The sequence below is a fragment of the Ictidomys tridecemlineatus genome, chromosome 10 (assembly GCF_052094955.1).
Source record: "Ictidomys tridecemlineatus isolate mIctTri1 chromosome 10, mIctTri1.hap1, whole genome shotgun sequence".
NCBI classification, from domain to species: Eukaryota; Metazoa; Chordata; class Mammalia; order Rodentia; family Sciuridae; genus Ictidomys; species Ictidomys tridecemlineatus.
In genome coordinates, this window is record NC_135486.1 from 109,309,183 (window position 1) to 109,328,555 (window position 19,373).

Below are 19,373 nucleotides of genomic sequence, written 5' to 3' on the forward strand. Positions count from 1 at the left end.
GTGAGGGGAATGGGAAAATAAACAAGGAGAGTAATGAATTACAGTAGATGGGGTAGAGAGAGAAGATGGGAGGGGAGGGGAGGGGGGATAGTAGGGGATAGCAGAATACAACAATTACTAATTGGGCATTATGTAAAATTGTGGATGTGTAACCGACGTGATTCTGCAATCTGCATTTGGGGTAAAATTGGGAGTTCATAACCCACTTCAATCTAATGTATGAAATATGATATGTCAAGAGCTTTGTAATGTTGTGAACAACCAATAAAAAAAAAACATAAAAAAAATATATATAAAGGGCTGGAGATGTAGCTCAGTGGTAAAGTGTCCCTGGGTATAATCCCCAGTATAAAAAAAAAAAGAAAAATAGGATTACATTTGCTATCATTTCTTCACAATTTAATTCTATAATCATTTTCGGAATGTTCTATTTAGGCACTTTGTTCAGTGAGCAACAGAGGACACTCTACTCAATGAATTACATTGATAAGTGCTGGGAGATTTACATAGCTTATTGCACACCAAATGTAGCTCCACCCAATGAGCTTACAATGAAGATGAGACACTTCCTCTGGATGTTGAGAGTAAGTTTAATACCACATAGGTTTGAAATTGGCTTTAACTGGTCCTGGCATGGTAGCACACCACTGTAAATCCCAGCGACTTGGGAGGCTCAGGCAGGAGGTCACAAATTCAGGGCCACTGTGGGCACCTCAGCAAGACCCTGTCTAATAAAAATAAAATAAAAATTTAAAAAGGGCTGGGAATATAGCTCAGTGATAGAGTGCCTCTGAGTTAAATCCCCAGTACCACAAGGAAAAATAAAGTCTCTGAAGTTGGTTTTCTATTAATAGGTATTTTTATATTAATTAAAGAAAAGGTATTCTAGGTGTGATATGTAATGAAGTAAAGATTTGGAATGGATTTTCATGGTCACTGAATGTTTACTGAGTCCCCTTTGGCAGAAGAGAGTCATATAAAGGGTCTGTGATGGTGGGAAGCCCAGATACAGGGACGGTGCCACAGGTGAAGGGAGGGAACGGCCTGGGTGACAGCACCTTTACTCCAGCAGTCCTGCCTTTCAAGGAAGACAGGAGGAGGACTTGTTCATGTGGGGCGCCATGCCATGGCCTGTGGTCCCAGGTACTTGGGAGGTGGAAGCAGTGTGGGCAACAGCGAGTCCTGTCTCAAAAAGAAAAAAAAAGAATACTCATCAGAAAAGTGATTTTTAAAAGTTAATTTGAAAAAAAGTGAGACTTTATTTATGCAATGTTCTTATACTAATGGTAGTTTTGTTCCACGATACTTGAAATTTTGAGAATGCAAATGATGGGAAAATTGAACACTAATGATAGAGTACTTAACATTTTTAAAGTGCTATGCATTATGAAAAACTGACAATTAGTGTCTTATTGTAGGAAAATAATTTTTAAGGGTATATGATTTGGGGGCTAGAATATTATATACCTGTTTGTCTACCTTCCCCTTTCTTCATGGTCATTTATTATTGAAGAAACTTGGTCATCTGTCCCTGCAGACTAAGTCAGACATCCTGGTTTTTGTGGTAGAGGGGGTTCCATGGGACCCAAGTGACAATGGGGCTCAAGTGATTCCCAGGTGATCCATGGGGATCTGCAGCCATCTGCCCTCATGCTCCCACATGAAGGATTTCAGAGGGGGGACTCACAGAGCGGCAAGCATGGGTTCATCAGGACTCACAGAGCGGCAAGCAAGGGTTCATACTCCTGGCAAAGGTACTGTGGACTGTCTCTGAAGAGAATGGTGTGGCTCTTAGAGGTGGCATCTGACATCTTCTTCTTTTCCCCACACTCTCATGATAGTGGCTGGATTAGGGGATTGATGAGATTCAGGTTTTTATTTTGTGACCAAGCCACAGGTGGTATGTGTCCTTCCTGTTACATCCCATCAAGAGTGATTCCTTGTAGTGATGCTGTGATTGATCATTGGGTCATACAGTGTCAGCGTGATTGTCTATTATGTTTCCCATAAACCCTGTCTAGGGGCTTTGCAGCCCCCAGTGGTCATTACTAATGTCCATTAGTTCACAAGAGACTATACAATGGCAATTTTCCAAATCTGTCATTTCTTGTACATTCATTAGCTGTGAGTCTTCAAGAACTTACTTTATTGATTGAGTACTCTTGAGATATAATCCATACAGGAAGGGAGGGAGAAATGGTTGATTTTTTTCCTTGGTAAATTTTCAGAATAATGAATTAGTATTCTAGCAATTCAGGGTTTTTTATTTTAATATGGACATAATATCTCTTATCCCACTGAAGACATGATTTGAAGAGGGGAGGCTTAATGGTTTTTCTCTGTTCTTACAGAATACCTCTGTTCCCTCCAAATGTTGTTTTTTGTCTGTCTGGTTTGGTTCCTTGGTGTTTACAGTAAGCCTTTCCCTCAGATGTGTCGTGAACCTTGGCTGTCACACACATGTAAGACTGCAGCGCTCTAAAGCTATTAGGTGGCATTTGTCAAAGAATAGGTTTCACTGTAGAGGGATCAGCCAGGAACCTGCCTTGCTGCAAACTGTGAGTGCTGATGGAGCTTTTCTCTTGGGGTTTTCCAAAAGATGTCTCCTGACTCCTGCGTGGGACACAGATGCCTGATTATCACAGGCCTTAGGACAGAGTGAAGGGCAGAACTGGGTGTGGGAGAAGGGCCTTATCAAGACCCATTTCATTTAATCTATCTTTTCAGCAAAGCACTGTGACTCGAGGGAAGCCAAGTGTTTTCTGCCCAAATTCTCTCTGATCCAGTTTTTATGGAGAGAAAACCTTCAGTGTAGAGAGGGGACCAGCCACACTCGACTTCCTGAGCTGGGCTGCTGTGGCACCTCTCTTTCCCAAGCTGCACACTGGCCTCTCCCGCCCTGAGCGCCTTTGCCTTGTTTGCCAGGGCCAGCAGCTCAGCTCGCCCAGCCCATGGAACATGTTGATATTTTAAACTTCCATTTTGTCTCTCCTGTGTCTGGGTGAAAAAATCATACTTTGTTGTTTTAGAGAGATTAGAAAAGGGGTAGAGAGGCAAATACTAATGGTAGTCCAGAATGCATTTCACAATGATAGTTTTTAAGATATTGATTTCTGGCATATTTTCTTAAAGTGTTATATAACACTAGGATGTGCATTACATTAAAATATATACGTGTTTATAATTAATTATGCACAGTTATGATGTGGTTGGTTTTTGCTTTTATAGGACTTTAGGATGATAAATAAAGAATTAACTGCAACCAAATTTGTGGCAGTAATAGCAGAGGACAATCCTTTCATACATGATGGGGTCGACAGCAACTTAGAACTTGAGGTTTGTAAAGATGTGTCACAAATGGTGCTTGTTCTGCCTTGGACACCAAGAACCAAGATCTGATTGAAAGAATCTGAACCCAAATATATGAAACTGTGTGTCTGTGTGTATATACATATACATATACATTTTTTTAATATTTATTTTTTTAGTTATAGGTGGACACAATATGTTTATTTTATTTTTATGTGGTGCTGGGGATCGAACCCAGTTCCTTACTCATGGCAGGCGAATGCCCTACCTATGAGCCACAATCCCAACCCACATATACATTTTTGATTGTTAGAATAATAGAGATTAATATTAGAAAGAATGATATTTCAATGTCAGAAAAATGAATAAGAAATGAACACCCAAATCAATCTCTGGTCTGCTTCTAGGTGTGTCAGAATGAGTGACATCCCTATGTTTTCTTCTGTTTCAGCTGGTTTTCCTGGAATTCTTTGAAGCTCTCTTATGCTTTGCAGTCAGCTATGTTCCTGACCAAATGAATAAATCCTGTTTACATGCTCAATATGATGATCTGTTTGGAAACAAAATTGGAAGTATTCAAATGGTAATGAGTCAGGTAACATAATCTTAGAATTTACAAACAAGGAATGGTTTTATTCTGGAATGGCTAAACCTCCATCAAAACTATCTTGGGGGACTGGGCTGTGGCTTGCCTAGCATGTGTGAGGCACTGGGTTCAATCCTTAGCATCACATAAAAATAAATAAATATAATAAAGGTATTGTGTCCATCTACAACTAAAAAAAAATCAAAAAATAAAACTATCTTGGGCATTTGAACCTTTCTAGGAAATAATTTAAAACTTAAAATTTATGCCTTTTCACGTTTTGAAAGGTGTATATTGCTTTGTTTTGCTTTTTTAAGTTAGGGAAAATGTATTTCCTGGAAATGGTCAAGGAAGGAGACTCCTCGCCACAGCAGTGAAAGTATCATAATGGAAGCCAGCATGCATACTGATTAGATAACATTGGGAAATATGATGTCATTATCAGTCATGTGTATGTAGTGTTTAAAAGAGCAGAAAGCTTGTGCCAGAGCAAAGGTATCAAGGGACATAAAAATATGAGTACACAAAAGATGCTAAACAGGTCCCCGAGGATAGTTGGAGGCCAGAAGACAGTGGGCTGATATATTCAAAACATTAAAATAAAAATCTGCCAACCAAAATTCTTATGTCACTCGCTTTAAAAGTGAGTAAGAAATTAAGAAATTCACAGATAAGCAAAAGTTGAGGTGGGTAAGTAATGATGAGATCTACTCTGCAAGAAATCATAAATGCAGAATGAAATGAAAGGACAAATGGTGTATCAAAGGTCACTACTATTAGATTGCTTAAAAAATAAAAACCTATAAACTGTGTACATTGAAAAATTCTGTGCATCAGACATTATTAGCCTATGGGTAAGGGATGACAGTATTTACAAGCCATATATCCTCTAAGGGGTTACAACACAGGGGCTGGGGTTGTGGCTCAGGGATGGAGCACTTGCCTAGCATGTGCGAGGCACAGGGTTTCATCCTCAGCACCACATAAAAATAAATAAATAAGATAAAGGTATTGTGTCCATCTACAACTTAAAAAAAAGGTTACAACACATATGAAATATACAGAAAACTTCTAAAACTCGATAGCAAAAACAACAACAGCAATAAAACCCACCAGTTAAAAAAAAAAGGGGGCAGAGAACTTGAATATGCATTTCTCCACAGAAGGTATACAAATAGCCAGGTGAGTGGTGCACACCTGTAATCCCAGTGGCTCAGGAAACTAAGGCAGGAGGATTGCAAGTTCAAAGCCATCCTTAGCAACTTAACAAGGTCCTGTCTCAAAAACAAAAAAATAAATAAAATTTTAAAAGGCTGGGGATGTGGCTTAGTGGTTAAGCATCCCTGGCTTCAATCCCTGCTACCAAAAAAAAAAAAAAAAAAGCCAATAAACACATGAAAAGATGATCAACGTTGCTAATCATTAGTGAAATCCCAGTCAAAACTACAGTAAGATACTGCCTCACACCTAATAGGTGGCCATAAAACAAGTTCAATAGTCAAAAATCTTCAGATTGCCCACCTAGCTAAAGACATTTTTATATCCAGACCAGTGGGGCATGACTCAGTGAGAAAATAACAACACAGATGAATCTCAAAATAATTTATGCTGGGTGAAAGAATCCAGGCAAAAAGGATGGACACTGTGTGATGACATTTATATAAAATTCTGTAAAGTACAAAGCAATGTGTAGTGACAGAAAGCAAAACAGTGGTTGCCTAGTGGGGGAGGAAAGCCAGTTATACCTTGTTAGAAAAACACATGTGAATGTGTGTGCACGTATCTCCCTGGAAGCTGGAAACCCTCTGTGCTTGTCCTTGCTTAGAGCATCCACAACAGGAGTCCAAGTGTAGTCACGAGCCATGAGTCTGACGTCGTTACCTTTAGCAACACCAAGTCATCTTCAAGCAAGTTAGGATTCTTCCCTGATATGAGATTAAGGAAATCAGAGGTTTGTATTTACAGCCCACCATGTCACATTGACACAGCTGTGGCTGGCAGTGGACAGAACACCTGTCTTACAAGCACTCACCTGCTGATGAGGAAAGGGAGATTCTAGCAAGCAAATGGCAGCAGCTCATGCTTATGGGGGCCTTGCCAGATGCCAAGCACTTCCCAGGTGTCAGCTCACTTAATGCCCCAAATGACCTTAAGGTCCTCTTACCTCCCGGAGAGGACTGTGGCACTGAAAGATTATGTCCATGATCTCGTAACCAGTGAATGGTGGAACTGGGTTTGTACCGTGCAGCCTGTCCCCAGAATGTGCGTCTATCACCACAAGCCTTCTTCATACTGATGAGGTCTAAGTGGTGGAACTGGGTTTGTACCGTGCAGCCTGTCCCCAGAATGTGCGTCTATCACCACAAGCCTTCTTCACACTGATGAGGTTGAGGCAGGAGGATTGCAAATTCAAAGCTCGCCTCAGCAAAAGTGAGGAGCTAAGCAACTCAGTGAGACCCTGTCTCTAAATAAAATATAAAATAGAGCTAGGATGGGGCTCAGTGGTTGAGTGCCCCTGCATTCAATCCCTGGTATCTCCACCCTCCAAAAAAGGTCAAATTTAGCTGAGAATGGCCTTATTAGGAATTTTATAATTAATTATGATGTAGAAAACTAGTTTTATAGTCCATGATGATGCTGAAGTAATATTTTACTTTGTTGTTGTTGTTTTAATGGAAAAGCCCAAGATCAAGAAGTCTCTAAGTGATGACAAATGTTCCAAAATGAATTTTAAACCTTCAGGAAAAGGGCTGGCCTTCTTATCCCAGAATGGTGAGTATTTTAACTGGAGAACATTTAAAAAATATATTTTTAGTTATAGAGGACACAATATCTTTATTTTGTTTATTTATTTTTATGTGGTGCTGAGGATCGAAACCAGGGCCTCACATGTGTGAGGCAAGCACTCCATCACTGAGCCACACCCCCAGCCCTTAACTGGAGAACTTTCAAACTTATAAAATGCTGCTAATTAGTTACATCCAGTCTGCTAAACTTTACAAGTTTCTCTCTTATATAAGGAGGCTGATAAGCCGCTCCCAGCCCTCCTACCAGGGCCATGGGCATTCCCTCTCCAAGCAGGACCAGGACTAAACAGCTGGATGGCCTCACCTGGGCCCTGCCTGGGCTATATCCCCAGTCACCTGTTTTTGCTCAAGAGTCTCATCTTCCCTGTTTTTTTGAGGCCTGGTCTGTGTGCCTGCCTGCTCTCATGGGCCTCCTTTCTGGTTTCCCTAGGGAAGCACCTCTGGGCTCTCCCCCTGCTGACTGCACTTCCTCACTTCCTGCCCATCGCTTCCAACCTCATCCCTGTCCTCACTAGGACCCCCCAGGGCCTGGATCTTAGCACAATTGATGGGGACTTTCTGCCTCATCTCACAGGTGCTTTCAGCAGCTCTGGCCTAGGTTCCTGTGGTCAGCTACCCACCAAATGGTGACTTCTTCAAGGCTCTGTCCTGGGCTGCCTCCTCCTGGAGCACCTGTTGTGCAGGGACTGTCTCTTCCTGGCACTCACTCTCTCTCTAGTTGGTCTTGCTCATGAGCATGGCAGCCACTGCAACATGTAGAGAAGGAGATCACTGTCATCCCGCCTGCTCTCCACAGCCTCTCGCTTTCTCTGCTCCCTTCACTGAGGAAAGGTTGCATCCGGCTTCTCTGCCTGCCGGCCTGTGTCTCCCGTGGCTCATCCCAAATGAGTGCTTGCTCTCCCTACACCCAACACTCCCCTTCCTCACCAGTGACTTTGCGCTGTCGCCCCGTAACCCTGCCCTCCTGTGAACTGCTTTCTCAGGAAACCCTCTTCCCCTGGCTTCCTTATACAACCCTCACTCCATGTTTTCCTCTCCTCTGGGGCTAATCTGCAAGGCTGTGCAGTTTTTCTCCTGTGGTGGGTCAGCATCCTAGCAGAGAGCCAGTCTCATGACTGTCCCCAAAGCTATCCTCAAGACGTACAGTTCCTATGAAAGCAACACAACTACAAAAGAAACCTGTTACTGTATTTCACCAATGATGTTATTAGCTGGTGATTCATTTTTAGTTTTAGCTATACCTTGATCTTGCCCTGGATCTTTCTGGTTGTTCCTTTAACAATGATTGAGCACCTACTGTTTGCTAGCCATTGTGCCCATGGCTACTATTTTGTCAGCTGCCAAGACTTTTCCCTCCACTCATGTGGCATCTTTTCTCAAATCCCATTTCATCTGATTTTTGCATGCAGGTGGCTGTGACTTACTGTCTTTCAGCTAGGAGGTGTCTATGACAACAAACATAAGAATTAATCTTCCTTCATATCCAGTCTTGTTCTGACCTGGACTGCATATAATTATGATTCTCTGATTTTAAAATATGCCAAGTGATTAGAAAATCAACACCACTTAAAAGGATGGGGAAATTAGAAATTATACCAATTAGCCTAGATAAGAAGGGTAGAAAGTGGGATATCTCTTTTGAGAATAATCATAGTTCTCTAGAAGAGAGAATTCCCTGAGGCACATAGCTCTCTTGTCTTAATGGTGATTAAGACTAAGCAGATTACAGACAGATGTTATCAAATATGTTGTCCCTGATATCTAAATAGTTTACTATAGCCTCTCTGAGGCTGAAGGGTGGCACCAAAGGTTCTTCTTGTGACTCCACCCTGCCTGTGTGGTCCCAGTCATCTTATGAAGGCCCATAGGGTTGTGTTTTGGGTTCTCTGATCTTCCTTATGTGCCTAACACATCTAAGGACATTACAATGATTGACAAAGCTAGTCTGGAAGGCTTTAATTTCAAGGTGACTAATTTGAAAAGTGCTATTTAGCTGGGGGCACTGGTGCATGCCAGTGGCCCAGGAGGCTGAAGGAGGAGGATCACAAGTTCAAAGACAGCCTCAGCAAATTAGTGAGACCCTATCTCCAAAAAAAAAGGGTGGGGGGCTGGGTATGTGGCTCAGTAGTTAAGCACCCCAGGTTCAATCCCTGGTACTAAAGAAAGAAAAATCCCATTTATTTTGGCAAAAGATATCAAGTGATTCCTGAACCATAAAATAATTCCACAAACATAAAACTTATTAAATTGTAGCCCAAAATGTGATGTCTGATGTAAATGCAGGGCCTGGAATACATATAGAAGCAGTGATAGATGTCAAAGAAGATAATGGATTGCCACACATTGATGAAGAAGATGATGCTCTTAGTAAAGGACCAGGTATGTTGATTTTAAATGTAAAATATCATCTAGCCACTTGAAAATTTAAAGCAAAAAATCAAAGAACAAAATCCACCAAAGGGGCTGGGGTTGTGGCTCAGGGGTAGAGCACTTTCCTGGCATGTGTGAGGCACTGGGTTCGATTCTCAGCACCACATATAAATAAGTAAACAAAATAAAGGTCCATCAACAATTAAAAATTATTAAAAAAAATCCACCAAAAACGAAGACCACCATTATTTTATATAATTTATAAAGAAAATCAAATCGTGGGACTCGGGTTGTGGCCCAGTGGTAACGCGCTTGCCTAGCATGCATGAGGCACTGGGTTTGATTCTCAGCACCACATACCAATAAATAAAATAAAGGTCCATCAACAACTAAAAAAATATTTTAAAAAAAAATCAAATTGCATTTTTTTTTGGTACTGTGATAGAACCCAGGTGTGATAAGGTATTAACATGAAAGTCAAAATTTGAGGAGAAAGGGATAAATCACTAGCTACACAACTTGAGTGTCCTCAGAATGCAAAAATGGATGCAAGAGGAAAAGAACAGATATAAGAGACAGAAGCAATCAGAGCATCTTCCAGACCTGAGAATGTGAGGATCCAGATCTCCCAGCAGGAACTCTGTAAGCCTGGCAGAGCCGCCTGGGGGAGAGCATGTGTGTGCTCCAGGGGACCAGGGAGCTCCAGGGCTCAGGTGAGGGCTTCGGAGCCCCAGGAACTCACCACCCAAACTCCCTTCAGGAAAACCCGGGCCCGAGGAGACAGTGCTGGGTAGAACTCAAACTGAGAATCCTGGAGCAGAAGGGCAAAGAAGGATCCAATGAAAAGGAATTGGGAAGTCACTGAAAGAACAGAAGGGGAAGTTCTAGAATCCTGAGGCTAGAAAAACTGTTGTGCATCATCCACCTAAGTCCTAAAGTTCAGATACCTACTTTTCTTTCTTTAAAAAAAAAAAAAAAATCCACAAGAGAGGATAGGCTTTTTTTTTTTTTAAAGAGAAAGAGAGAGAGAATTTTTTAATATTTATTTTTTAGTTTTCGGCGGATACAACATCTTTGTTTGTATGTGGTGCTGAGGATAGAAACCTGGACCGCACGCATGCCAGGCGAGCACGCTACCGCTTGAGCCACATCCCCAGCCCCAAGAGGATAGTCTTTTTAAAATATGTGTATGTGTGTGTGTGTGTTTTAGCTGTTGATGGATCTTTATTTTTGATTTATTTGTATGTGGTGCTGAGAATTGAACCCAGGACCTCACACATGCTAGGCAAGCATCTACCACTGAGCCACAACCCCAGCCCCTAGATACCTACTTTTCTGAAGGTAGAAAAAGAATAGGGTGTGGTTTCGTCTAAAATGAAATTATTACCAAAAAAAATTACAAAAAAAATAATTTCATTTTTTTCTTGTAAATTATTACAAGAAAAAAAATGAAATTATTACAAGAAAAGAAATTATTACAAGAAAAAAAAATACTGCCACGGAGAACCAAAGCCTGAAAGAAGCCTGAAAAAGAGATGAAAACTGTCACAAATATTGTAACATGAGCCCAAATAAATTGAGAATGTGATAGAAGAGATGACAGGATAACTAATCAGAATTAGAAAACCTCAGTTGAGAAAACAGCTCAAGAAAAAATTTAGAAATAAAAGAAAAACATTCTTAAAAGATCAAACTAGAAGGAAAAAAGTAAACAAAAAGACTGCATTAAGAGAAATAGAAAGGGAAAAGGAGAATTCTAAGACTTCAAGAAAACATATAAAAGGTAGGCAAATAAGTCCTAGTGTCACAGGACTCCCTACAAGAACACAAAATCAATAGATTAAATATGAAAATTATACTTCCTGAACATTTTCTCAAAATGAAAAGTCAGGACTGATATGTTCAAAGGACATCTGTAAACCTGACTCAGGATAATTAAAAAATCCTTGTGGGGAGGGCAGGACAGGGGGAGAGAGAGAGAGAGAGGCAGGCAAATGAGCAAACCCAAGGACATCCGGCAAAGGGAGCAAGTGAGACATAAACAAGATGGGGGGGGCCTCTGTACATGTTGGTGGGAATGTCTAGCCATTGCAGAAGACTGTATAGAGGTTCCTCAAAAAGCTGAAAATAGGGGTTGGGGTGTAGCTCAGTGGTAGAGCGCTTGCCTAGCTCCTGTGAGGCACTGGGTTTGATTCTCAGCACAACATAAATAAAATAAAATAAAGGTATTATGGCCATCTACAACTTAAAAAAAAAAAAGCTAAAAGAATTAACATTGTGTTAGCTTTTGGTCACTTGACAAAACCTGAGAACAACAACAAGAGGAAAGATTTGCTTTGGCTCATGGTTTCAGAGGCTCTGGTCTATGGGTGGCTGGCTCTATTGCTTAAGCTTGAGGTGAGGCAGAACATCATGGCAGAAAGGCTTGGTGCAGGAATTCTGGCCACTTCATGGCAGCTGGGAGGAAGAAGGGGTGGGAGACAAAGATATAGTCCCTAAGGACCCACTCCCTCCAACCAGGCCCTACCTCCTACAGTTTCCACTACTTCCCATTAGTCCACTCAGTTAGAAATCCCTCAATGGATTAACTCATTGATGAGGTCAGAGCTCTCATAAGCCCCCTCTGAACATTGCCCACTGGGGACTGAACCTTCAACACATTAAGCCTTTGGGAGACATTCCAGATTCAAACCATAACAATACCACCTCGAGCTATATAGATAAAGGATTTGAAATGATGATGTTGGAAGAGACATGCACTTCCATGTCCATCACAGCACTGTTCACAAAAGCCAAGATATGGAATCAACCTACATGTCCATCAATGGATGAGTAGATAAGTAAAATCTGATATACACATGGAATACTATTCAGCCTTAAAAAGGAAATTCTGTCATTGGTGACAATATGGATGAACCTGGAGGATGATGTGCTAAATGAAATAGGCAAGGCACAGAAAGCCAAGGCACAACCTAGATCAACTGAACTCAGAAGCCGAGAGTGGAATGGTGATTATCAAGGATTGGGAGTAGTGACTATAGTTAATAATGTATTTCAAAATTTCTGTGAGTAAACTTCAAATGTTCTTACCATGAAAGTGTATATTTGAGGTGATAGGTATGTTAATTAGCTTGATTAAGCATTCTACATTGTATATTTATATCTCATAAGTATATATATTAAAATTTGTCAATTTACAATTTTAGTACCCCAAAGTACTGAACTTTACAGACCTTATAAAAATATTGAATAAATGGAAACATTACCTACCTGGTAAGACTTGGTGTTGTAGCAATGTAGATTCTCCCCAAAATAACTTAGAGACTTAACTGCAATTCCAGCTAATTCTAATCCCAAATGTCTTACAAATTTGACAAAATAATCCTGGAAAAATAATGGACAGAAACATAATATTAAAAAGAAAACCAAGAGGATAATTTAGTTCTATTTATTAAAATATACTAAAAATGTAAAGCTACAGTAAGTAAACTGATTCTGCAAAAAAAAAAAAATAGGCTGATTATTATAAACACAGATGGGCATTCAGTACATAGTAGCTATTCCTCCTTGGTAGGGGAAAGATGGACTATCTAATAAATGCAGCTGAAACTGGCTAAATTTAGGGGAAATATTTGGGTGGATTAAAGAGGTAAATGTAAAGACTGGAACCATAAAATTGAGAGCATATACAAGTGTATGTTATATTCTTAGTGTTGATAAGGGCTTAAGTATAAAAACTAAGGTAAAATACAGAGAAAATACTGATAGAAATCAAAACCAGTTTTTGGCAAAAGAAGCCAAGAACAAAATGAAAAATCAAAGAGAAAATATTAAGGGAATATCCTTAAAATAAGAAAAAAAATAGGAAAAAGCCACTCTTCAAAAAACATAAGTGATCCATAAACATATAAAAAGAACTTTACTGATATTAAGAAAATGCAAATTAAAACAATAAAGTGCTATCAAAAGTAAATGGTGCTTATGGCAGTGGTTTAAGGGAAAAATAGTTTCATGCACTGAAAGTGGGGTGGATGATAAAATGGCTCAATCTTTCTAAAAGGCAGTCTGGAAACAAGCACCAAGGGTCAAAACTCGAGCATTCTGTTTCACCCAGCAACTCTGCTTCTGGGGATTTACCCCGGGAATGTTCAGAGGTGTGGGCAAAGCTGTATGGATGAGGGTGTTCACTGCAGCATTGCTCAGAAAACGGAAAAGCTCTAGGCTGAGTAGAGTATGGCACAGCTCCTATAGTTTCCATGCACATCACAATGATTTACAGCCATTAAAACTCTTTCAGAATACAGTGCTGAGAGAAAAACAGGACACATGACCCCATATTTGTTATCTATATTCTCTGATAATTACTAGTAGGATGTACACTAGAATGTCATTAGCTTATTAATTCCTAGGTTTTCAATTCTGTGAATATTTCAATGAAATTGACACAGGTGCATTAAAATCGGTTAGAAATCATAATCTAGAGATTATGTGTATATACATATTAAAATTATAATCACGTCCACATATATTCCTACTACATGTATGTATTATATTCCTACTGCTAGACTTTTTTTGGGGGGAGATACCAGGGATTGAACTCAGGGGCACTTGACTGCTGAGCCACATCCCCAGCCCTATTTTGTATCTTATTTAGAGACAGGGCCTGAGTTGTTTAGCACCTCACTTTGAACTTGAGGTCCTCCTCCTCAGCTTCCTGAGCTGCTGGGATTACAGGCATGCGCCATGGTGCCCAGCCTACTGTTATGTTCTTTTATAACTATATAATTACATATTGTATACTAAGGTTTTATAGGTGTTCCACATCTAGGACCATGGGACAAAATGGGTTCATGTTTTGGTTACGCTAGAGGTACATATTTTTGTTGTTTCTTACAGCTCTTGGAACAGGGTCTGCTATATAATTGGTTCCCAGTATACGTTTTTTAACAAATCTAGTATTTTTTGCAATGAGCAAGCTTGACATCAATAGTTAAGAATTTTACTCAATGAACTATCTTTTATAAGACTTAAATTTCCTGCAAATCTATCAGTCCATTCCATCCTACCTGCTCCCTCGGGTTATAACACTGGTCCTTTGGGTCCATGGGTAATACCCATGACAGGCATTACCGTGTACTTCCTGTGTGTGTGGTGCTTAGCTTGCAAGCTAATGCATCGGATTTTCACAATACCTGTGAAGCAGGTAATAGTACGGTGCCCCTTTTGCAAATGAGGAAACTGGCACAGAGAGTGTTTACTGGCCAAGGTTGTGCCGCGAGTACGTGGCACAGAGGGGCCTTGAGCCTAACTCATATGGCCCTAGTCTGTGCTGTACAGTGCTGCTTCAGAGCAGAGGCTGTGTAAGAACCTTGACAGGTTAGGGCTTGTTTTCTTGACTTCCTACCTCATTCCTCCATGCACAACTCTTACCCAAGCGTGAGGCCTGCCGCAGGTTATGTGAGTGTTCTCCAGCCAGGGGTCCTTGTGGGAAGCACACACAGATCTCCATTAGTCTCTAAAATCTGGCACTGGGATCATGGATCTTCCTGATGTCCTTGCACTTGGAGCATACCACAGTGGCTCCTGGACTGGGAGGCTGGTTGGTGGGGTGGACTGGTCACACTCTCTTCCCACAGCACCTATTCCAACACCACTGCCCATCCCCATCCTCCAGAGAGGAGTAGCCAGAACTCAAGACAAGAGTCTCCTTACCTTTGTTATTCAACAGAGATTTAAATCTCTGAAGACAAGAGCCAGGAGGGTTCCCCATGGAAATATGGAAAACATCAACTATTGAGGAGAAAACAACAGGTACCAGGAGGTTCAAAGGCAGTGCTGACAAGCAGCCAGGGTCTGCAGAGAACTTGCTTTGTCCCAGGTGGTCACTGAAGCATTCTGTAGTTTCCTCGCCCCCCTCTGACAGGATGAGGACACAGAGGCCATCACAGGAAAGGGCAGAATTAGAGTAAGAGACTCCAGACTGCAAGATTGTATTAATGCTCATTTTAATTAAACTTTATTCCAGAGAAAAATGAAAAACCCAAGAATGACCAGAAGGAGAAGCTCAACACGTGGGTCAATAACATGTACGTCTTCTTTGTGAACACGCTCTTCCAGGCATACAAGCACGAGGAGCTGCTCAAGGAAAAAGTAAAGGAAAACCGGTTGCAGGATGCAGCCATAGCTCAACAGAAGAAGATGGAGAGTGAAGAGCTGGAAGCAAGGTATGGCAGGGCCCCGGCCCTCCTCTGGCACGAACTCAGCATTCTTCCCCATCCTTTGTAGCTACCTGGAGCATCAGGAGCACATGCTTGCACTGCCAAGTTCACGAAGACCCAAGGTTGTCCAGAGCATAAAAAAAATATCTGGCCTCTGTTCTTGCCGGTTCCAAAGGCTTTGTGGCTTCCAGAGGGCTGGGAGCATCTTTTGTTTATATAGAGGAGCTAGCATCTGCTCATGACCCCAGGACCTACCAGATCCCAGCATCTCTGAAGGCACGTTTTTATATATTAATGAGATGACTGTGGCTAGGGCCCTGGATAACTTCACTTGGGGGACGTTGCCCAAGAAACCACCTGTGACTGGAGAACTTCCAGCTTCACCCTTGTCTCTGGGCAGGTGAGGAGGCTGGAGACTGAGTTCTGTTAGTCATGCCTACATAACAGAACCTCTACAGAAACACCAAATCATAGGTGGGATTTAGTTTCTGGGGCTGGACATATCCATGTGATGGGAAGGTAAGTTTGCAGGGACAGAAGTTCTTGGGACTCTTCTGGACTTGACCGTACATCCCTCTTCATCTGGCTGTTCGGCTGTTCATTTTTATTCCTTTTTTCTTCTTTTGCAGTCCTGGGGATTGAACCCAGGTGTACTCTCCCATGGAGCTACACCCCTAGCCCTTTTCTATTTTTTGAGACAAGGTCTCCGTTAGTTACCCAGGTGGGCCTAGAATTTGTGATCCTCTCACCTCAGCCTTTGGTGTAAAGTTGGAATTACGGTTGAGCACCACTGCTCTCTGCTGTTCATTTTATTCTTTGTAATATCTCTTAAAGTAAACCAGTAAATGTAAGCAAAGTTTTTTGCTAGAGGTCTGTGAGCTATTCTAGCATATTATAGAACCTGAAGGGGGCGTTGTGGGCACTTTTGATTCATAGCTGGTTAATCAGAGGTATCTGAGTCCTGAACTTGTGACTGGCATCTGGATGGGGGTGGCCTTGTGGGACTGAACTCCCGTCACTTGTGAGGTTTGTGCTAATGTGAGTAGATGGTGTAAGAATTTTATATCAGTGGTGTTGGACAGTTGGTGAGGTGAAGAGAAAATATGGTGTCAGAAGTGTCAAGGGGTGTCCCCACCTGGTTTGGGGGGGCTTGGGGCTCACTGTGGGCTGCTTGTTTTCCTCGGTGTCTAAGTGGAACTGACACCTGTGTGAGAGGCAACAGGAAGCCATGGTTCAGACCCTTGCCCCTGCCCCGGGCTCTGTGCACAACTCCAAGCCTCCTGTCCTCATCTGTCAGGTGGGGTCATGGTAAAGCCTCACAGGACCGCTGGGGCCAGGAAGACAGCTGAAGGCCAGGAGTCCAGGAAGCAGGACGAGATACTGCACTCACCGCAGCATCACTGCTGAGGCTCAGCTCCGCATGGTCCTTTAGCAGTGCAGACACCTGCCCTTGGTGACGTGTGTCTCCGCTCACTAGAGAAAGCATTGCTGTATGCTAGAGGGCAGGAACATATGAGGACTGTCACAAGGTCACCCAGAGAAAAGAGGTTGACACCTCATGTCAGATCCATAGCATTCTATCTGGGCTGTCTAGCTATGGCTTTACTTATTACCAACTCTGGCAAGTTGATGGCAGTTTAGTTTTGGTCACAGGCATTGATGAAAAACAGATATGGACAACTTTACTTGATACACAGAATAAGAACTATTGGGTATGGTGGCTCATGCTTGTAATCCCACTGGTTCAGGAAGCTGAGGCAGGAGGATAGCAAGTTCAAAACCAGCCTCAGCAACTTAGTGAGGCCCCAAGCAACTCAGCAAGACCCTGTCTCAAAGTAAAATAAAAAAGGGTTGGGGATGTGGCTCAGTGGGTAAGCCCCCTGGATTCAATCCCCAATACCAAAATAAATAAATAAATAAATTTCAAAGGAAAAAAATCTACCTTCCTGTGTTTGCTTTTTTAGGCTTAATATCTTAAGGGAGGAAGAGGCCAAGAAACAAGATACTGAGATGGACATCCCTGTGATCAAGGAGCCAGGGGACGCCCTGTCCTCGGCCCTCACACAAAGCCCTCCCAAAGAGGACACAGCTATGTCCCAGGCCAGCAAGTCCACCCCGAGCAAGAAGAAGAGGAAGTAAAGGCACGTACTGTTGAGGGTGGACTGCAAGGACACAGAGCAGCTCAGGACAGCAGGAACTGTGATAAATGTCCTGCACAATAAAGTTGTTTGCAGTTTACTTCTGCTCTTGGTGTTCTGGAACACTCCTACCTTGACCCCACTGCACCCCGCTTTTTGCAGCTGGATCACTGAAAGGCCTGCATTTTGGAAATTGAGTTGAATGAATATCCAAACACACACACACACACACGCATATTAATGAACATGTTTTAAATACATGTCTAAAAAATCAAAGTAACACCATGATGATGAAATCAGAATCTGATAAAATGAATCAGAAGACAGTGGGGAATGGAAGAAATTATTCAAAACATTTCTTCAGACACTCGTTTCCCACACTAGGTACATTATCTATCCCCAAAACCACCTGGGGTTCTTCAGGTGCCACTTCCTGTGGCTTCTCCCCTGTCTAGTTTCTGCAAATGCCCACAGTTCTCTATCGCATTTGAAAACCACCACACAGTAGTGGGTCCAGGCAGCAGTGAGAGGAGGAGCCAGGAGGAGCAAGGTGTTCAATAGATGGTTGTTCAAAATTTTACAGTTAATAATTTGTATTAAAATTTAAGGGTCACCACCAATCTAAAGCTACCCAAATTAGCAGAAGGAATACAGGAAACCATCAATTTTAACAGAAAGATGGGGAAGAGGAAAGATGGGAAACAGGAAAGTGCTGATGCCCCAACAGCCAAAGGAAACAGACTAAACCCACTCATGCTGCTCCCCCAAACGAGCCCAGAGGTAATTTAATGGCACTGAAAAATAAAAATTCACCTCAACATCACAAGGGAACTATCTTAGAGCCACACAGAAAGAATGAAAATAAAGACACACGCAAAGACACACCAGGCCAATCTGTTCAAGCTGACTGCACTAGCAAGCACTATCACAACCCAAAGGCAGCATCACACCTACACATTAGCCTTGCAAAGCTGAGGGAGCCCCAGGGAGAAGCAACGTCTTGACAGCAGAAAGCAGGAAAACGGGGATCAGATGACCAGAGCAACTAAACTATAAACCCTGAATTAGCACAGAGCTAGGAACCAGAATGCAATAGAGAATAAACACTTGACATACTGACCACTTTTTAGGTTGTGAAGCACAGCAATTCCACATGATGTGTATAGCACATCTGTTGTAGCTGCAAATGACTGCACAGTATGCACACAGCACACCATAAACACAAAAGCCACAATCTGAAGTAACACAAGGGCTATGAGGAAATCGCAATGGATATTGTGAATTATTTAGGACCAAGTGACAAAGTACCGTGAATCAACAAAGCCATTTCCTCCTAACAGGCTCATACACGTTAAATGATAGGGAATATGGGAAGCAAACTTTAGGACTAGTGAAATATCATGTTTTTTGGACCATTTAGCTAGTTTTTACCTAGACCCTGGGCTGACCATATAATAAAAATCAGCACAACTAAGACTGCTGAATTTCATCTCAACCAAGGAGGACCGAGTTGTGGCTCCCTGGGATGGCTCCTCAGGAGTTCCAAATGACAATGAGGAGTGCTTTCTTTTTTGAACACATTGTGTACTTTTATTAAGCTCTGTGTATTAAATGAGTCTAAAAATCACAATAGTACTCAGGATAAAAGCCAAGTCTAGCCAGGTGTGTGGTGCATGCCGTAATCCCAGTGGCTCAAGAAGCTGAGGCAAGAGGATTATAAATTCAAGGCCAGCCTCAGCAACTTGGTGATGGCCTAAGTGACTTAGTGAGACCCTGTCTCAAACAATAAAAAAGACTGGGGGTGTGGCTCAGTGGTAGAGCACCCCTGGGTTCAATCTTCAGTACCAAAAAAAAAAAAAAAAAAAAGGCAAGTCTAGCAATTATTTTAGGCAAATACATCCTTATTCGGGTTTCACAACTAGGGAAAGGAATCTAGCTGTAAAAG

General features: G+C 41.8%; 1 protein-coding gene across 19 annotated transcripts in view; it reads left to right on the plus strand.

Annotated features, from left to right (window-relative positions):
- Window positions 1–17,528, plus strand: part of Rsph10b (radial spoke head 10 homolog B) — a 49,713-nt gene extending 32,185 nt beyond the window's left edge. For 9 of the 19 annotated variants that reach the window (XM_040277433.2, XM_040277439.2, XM_040277441.2 and 6 more), the window contains 8 exons: window positions 436–584; window positions 3,229–3,336; window positions 3,761–3,904; window positions 5,721–5,846; window positions 6,577–6,667; window positions 8,986–9,081; window positions 15,098–15,296; window positions 17,255–17,528. In XM_040277433.2, coding sequence (XP_040133367.2) covers window positions 436–584; window positions 3,229–3,336; window positions 3,761–3,904; window positions 5,721–5,846; window positions 6,577–6,667; window positions 8,986–9,081; window positions 15,098–15,296; window positions 17,255–17,429 — 1,088 coding nt within the window. In that variant the 3' untranslated portion in view covers window positions 17,430–17,528. Of the gene's footprint in view, window positions 1–435; window positions 585–3,228; window positions 3,337–3,760; window positions 3,905–5,720; window positions 5,847–6,576; window positions 6,668–8,985; window positions 9,082–15,097; window positions 17,230–17,254 lie in introns of those variants that run through there. The other 10 variants (XM_040277427.2, XM_078023695.1, XM_078023694.1 and 7 more) reach the window with 9 other exon arrangements.
- Window positions 17,529–19,373: the final 1,845 nt, after the last annotated feature.